At 39.7% G+C, this 4,463-nt stretch overlaps 1 protein-coding gene across 1 annotated transcript; it reads right to left on the reverse strand.

Annotated features, from left to right (window-relative positions):
- Positions 1-2,531: 2,531 nt before the first annotated feature.
- Positions 2,532-3,581, reverse strand: LOC130502494 (uncharacterized). Its single transcript, XM_056997292.1, has one exon. The coding sequence runs from the start codon at positions 3,579-3,581 to the stop codon at positions 2,532-2,534; it is 1,050 nt and encodes a 349-aa protein (XP_056853272.1).
- Between the last annotated feature and the right edge of the window lie 882 nt (positions 3,582-4,463).

Consider the following 4,463-nt stretch of genomic DNA (forward strand, 5'->3'; position numbering starts at 1 on the left):
AATACCTTCTGGTACTCTCATGTATATATCATTGTCCAGTGGTCCATAAAGATATGCGGTTACTACATCCATTAACCGTAAATCCAAATTTTCTCTTATGGCCAGAGCTATCAGGAATCTAAATGTTGTTGCATCCACCACGGGAGAATAAGTCTCCTCATAATCGATTCCTGGTCTCTGTGAGAATCCTTGTGCAACGAGTCGAGCCTTATATCTCACGACTTCTCCATTCTCATTTCTCTTCCTCACAAAGACCCATTTGTACCCCACTGGTTTTATATCATTTGGTGTTCGGATTATAGGACCGAAGACACCTCTCTTCTTAAAAGAGTTTAACTCCACGTTTATGGCTTCTTTCCATTTATGCCAATCTTTTCTCTGCATGCATTCATATATGGACGTGGGTTCTAGATCCTCATCATCTCCTATGATCTCAAGTGCTACCTTGTATGCAAAAATATCATCCATGTCGACATGCTTTCTGTTCCATTGTTTTCCAGACATGATATAGTTAGTAGAGATCTCTTCATTGTCCGGAGGTTCAGAACCCTGAGTCTTAGCGTCCCAAGCCTCACTAGGTCCCTTACCGGCCGTACCAATGGTCATGTCCGCGGATACTGGTACGTCCGGATCATGTCCGGGCGTTGGTTCGCCCATGTCCCGGAGCCTTGGGACGGATGGCTCAACCACTTCGACCAGATCCTTCTCCCCCTCAACCACGGCTTGTTTAGCACTCTTTTTACTTATACGAGGGTTTTTATCCTTGGAACCAATTGGTCTACCACGTTTCATACGTGGCTTAGACTCTGTAGCAACTTGGTTTTGTCCCTTTTGGACTTCAATTCTTATTGGTGCATTTGCTGCTGGTATATATGACTTGGTCATTCTATTTGGGTCAGTAAAGGAATCAGGCAATTTATTAGCTAGCTCTTGTAGATGTATAATCTTTTGAACCTCAAGATCACATGCTTGAGTTCGAGGATCTTGCCATGATGCTTGGGATGTATGATTCCATGTTATTTCTTTTACCAGCTTATTATTATTTTCTCCTAATGTTGGATATTCAGATTCCACAAAGTGACAATCCGCAAACCTGGCCTTAAATAAATCACCCGTGGTTGGCTCAAGGTATTTTATAATTGAAGGAGACTCATATCCAACATATATTCCCATCCTTCTCTGAGCTCCCATCTTTGTTCTCTGTGGTGGAGCTATTGGATAGTAAACAGCACATCCAAATGTTTTAAGATGGGAGATGTCTGGCTCTCGACCCAATAGGAGTTGGGATGGTGAATATCTATGCTCACTAGATGGTCTGATGCGTACTAATTCTGCAGCATGCAATACTGCATGTCCCCAAGCTGTGGTCGGCAGATTACTTTTCATGAGTAAGGGTCTAGCTATCATCTGAATCCTTTTAATAAAAGACTCGGCTAGACCATTCTGTGTATGGACATGTGCAACGGAGTGTTCAACTGTCACCCCCATGGACATACAGTATTCATAAAAAGCTTGGGAAGTAAACTCACCAGCATTATCAAGACGTATAGTCTTTAAAGGAAAGTCTGGAAAGTGTGCTCTTAATCTTATGATCTGAGCCAGCAACCTAGCCAAGGCTAGATTCCGAGTAGACAATAAACATACATGGGACCATCTTGTGGACGCATCAATGAGTACCATGAAGTACCTAAATGTCCCACTAGGTGGGTGTATTGGTCCACAAATGTCACCTTGTATTCTTTCCAGAAAACCTATGGTTTCCTTAGTCACTTTAATTGCTGATGGTCGGATTTGGAGTTTCCCTTGTGCACAAGGCACACACGTATGGACTTTAGGGATAACTCGCCTGCCCTTCAGGCTGTGGCCATTAGAATTTTGAATGAGTTTACGCATCATAGATGTCCCGGGATGCCCTAACCGGTCATGCCACAAATTAAAATTTTCTTTTATATCTTTGCTTATCATAGCATTAGTTTCTGCTACACTGACCTTGGCATAGTAAAGGCCAGTAGCTATAGCTGGTATAGTTTCCAAGACCCTTTTGTGATCCTGGCCGAGTTCATATATATTCAAGAACTCTTTGGCTCCTTCTCCAACAGTCTCAATGTGAAGACCATTCTTTCGAATGTCTTTAAAGCTCAACAGGCTTTTATTAGAATCTGGAGAATACAATGCTTCATCTATTTCTAGATGTGTCCCTTTTGGTAACAATATGTAAGCTTGGCCGTGGCCCTTTATCAATGATGATATACCAGCTATTGTGTTAACATTTGCATCTTTCATTGTTAGATCAATAAAGAATTTCTTATCCTTTAAAATTGTGTGGCTTGATCCACTGTCGACCACAAGTGTATCCATACTTCTTTTATTCTAAACAATAAAATATAATCTGAATCATTCATATTATTATAAAATAAAATAAAACAAAGTTCAATCATAAAATCATAAAACATAAAATGCAAAGATCTTAAAAATAAAATAAAAGCCTAAAACACCAAAGCATTCAAACACAAATCGTTTGATGCATCTTTTTAATCAACTTGGTCATTTTTCAGAATGTCTGAAGTCTCATATTCCATGAGATCATCCTTGTCATGATCAAAGTCATCCTCGCCATCCTTGTATACCATGTGAGCCTCCGGGTTCTTGCCTTTGATGCTCTCTTGGTAGAGATCAACCAGGTGTTTTGGGGTTCGGCAGTTCTTTGCCCAATGGTTAGATACTCCGCACCTATGACACACTGAGTTTCCTGTATTCTGTGGTCGAGTAGTCGACCCATTGCCTCTGCCTCTACCACGCCCATTGCTGGACTGGTTTGGGCGCTCATAAGGGTTGTAACGCCCTCTCCCATAGCCACCACGTCCACGTCCTCGCCACTGACCTCCACGGCCGCGACCTCTTCCAAATGAGGAACCGCGACCCCTTTGGTCATATTGGACATGGTTAGCTTCGGAGTTGTTCTTACCTTCTTTTGAGGCATGATGTGCATCAGGAACAGGTTTGGTTCCGGGTGGTCTCAGGTCATTATTCTTCATAAGCAACTCATTATTCTGTTCAGCAAGCAATAGGCAGGCTATGAGAGCACTGTAGGTCTTGAAACCTTTCTGCCTATATTGTTGCTGGAGCAACATGTTGCTTGATGACATTGTCTGATAAGTCTTTTCCAGTAGCTGCTTATCAGTTATTTTCTCGCCACATAGTCTCATCTTTGAGACTATCCTGAACAAGGCTGAGTTATATTCATTCACAGACTTAAAGTCTTGAATCCTGAGATGAGTCCATTCATACATGGCTTCCGGAAGGATCACAGTCTTTTGGTGATTATATCTCGATTTCAACTCTTTCCATAACTCGTATGGATTGCTCACTGTGAGATATTGAGCTTTCAAGCTCTCCTCAATGTGATGGCGAATCATCATGAGGGCTTTAGCATTGTCTTTCTTACTTGATTCATTTCCTTCGACAATACACTCCTCTAGGCCTTTGGCTCCGAGGGAGATTTCAATGTCTAAAGCCCACTGAAGGTAATTGTCACCCTTTACACTTAGGGGTTCAAAATCCAAGTTTGCAATGTTTGGCATCTGAAATAAAATTTCAAGCTTGGTTTTAGGTCTTGTAAGATCTTATAAAAATAAATATATATGTTGCCTCGTCCATCAGAGAATTCGATTTCCCTAGATCATGAATTTCTATGTTTAATTTCAAGCAATCAAATATCATAGGAAACCGGTTTGTAAAATTTGTGAAATTTATATGATATGGACGAGTGCAACAAGGTCTAGTTATTCCCATGGAAAACATCATCGACCTATGCGGTTTGTGTGGACAACTCTTGTAATATATACAAGCTCATCATCTATAAGAGGTACATGTACCACACAACCGGACCATGCAAAACCATGCAATCGATTTATAGCTTATAAGGGTTTGAGGGTTTTATTTCCTTTTTAGTTTCTCATCGATTTGGCTTTAGGGTTTTAGCAAGTTTATTTCGGTTTTAAAGCTTTTACCATTAGGATAAGGATTTGTAAAATTTCTAGTTTAGTATGTGTTAGGAATTTTAACATAATCGGATATAGGAATATAACATAATCCGATTGTGAAATTTTCCATATCCGATTTGTATTAGGAAAAGGTTTAGGGTTTTCATGTGAATTTTAATCTCATAAATTTTTAGGGTTTGTTCCTTTTGACAGATTCAAATTATAGGATTAACAACCTAATGATCGATTTTAAACTTACAAGAACAATGGTGGTTTCTAGTTTAAAATCGTGAACCTCAAATTAAACCTAGTAATCGGTTTCTAGTATTTTCAAACATAAACCGATTATCCAACAAACAAGTAAACAAGTTTTAGAGATTGGTTTCTTACCTTTTAACTTGATCGATGTGCTCCTAGGATTTCCTTTTGAATCCTTAAAATAAATCAATCAAACAAAAAACTCAAGTATGTTAGTTTTGA

This window comes from Raphanus sativus, unplaced genomic scaffold, assembly GCF_000801105.2.
Source record: "Raphanus sativus cultivar WK10039 unplaced genomic scaffold, ASM80110v3 Scaffold0583, whole genome shotgun sequence".
Taxonomy (NCBI): Eukaryota; Viridiplantae; Streptophyta; class Magnoliopsida; order Brassicales; family Brassicaceae; genus Raphanus; species Raphanus sativus.

What these genes read in the sequence shown, in the direction of transcription:
- LOC130502494 (XM_056997292.1), bottom strand. Translation starts at nt 3,581, where the DNA reads ATGCCAAACATTGCAAACTTGGATTTTGAACCCCTAAGTGTAAAGGGT.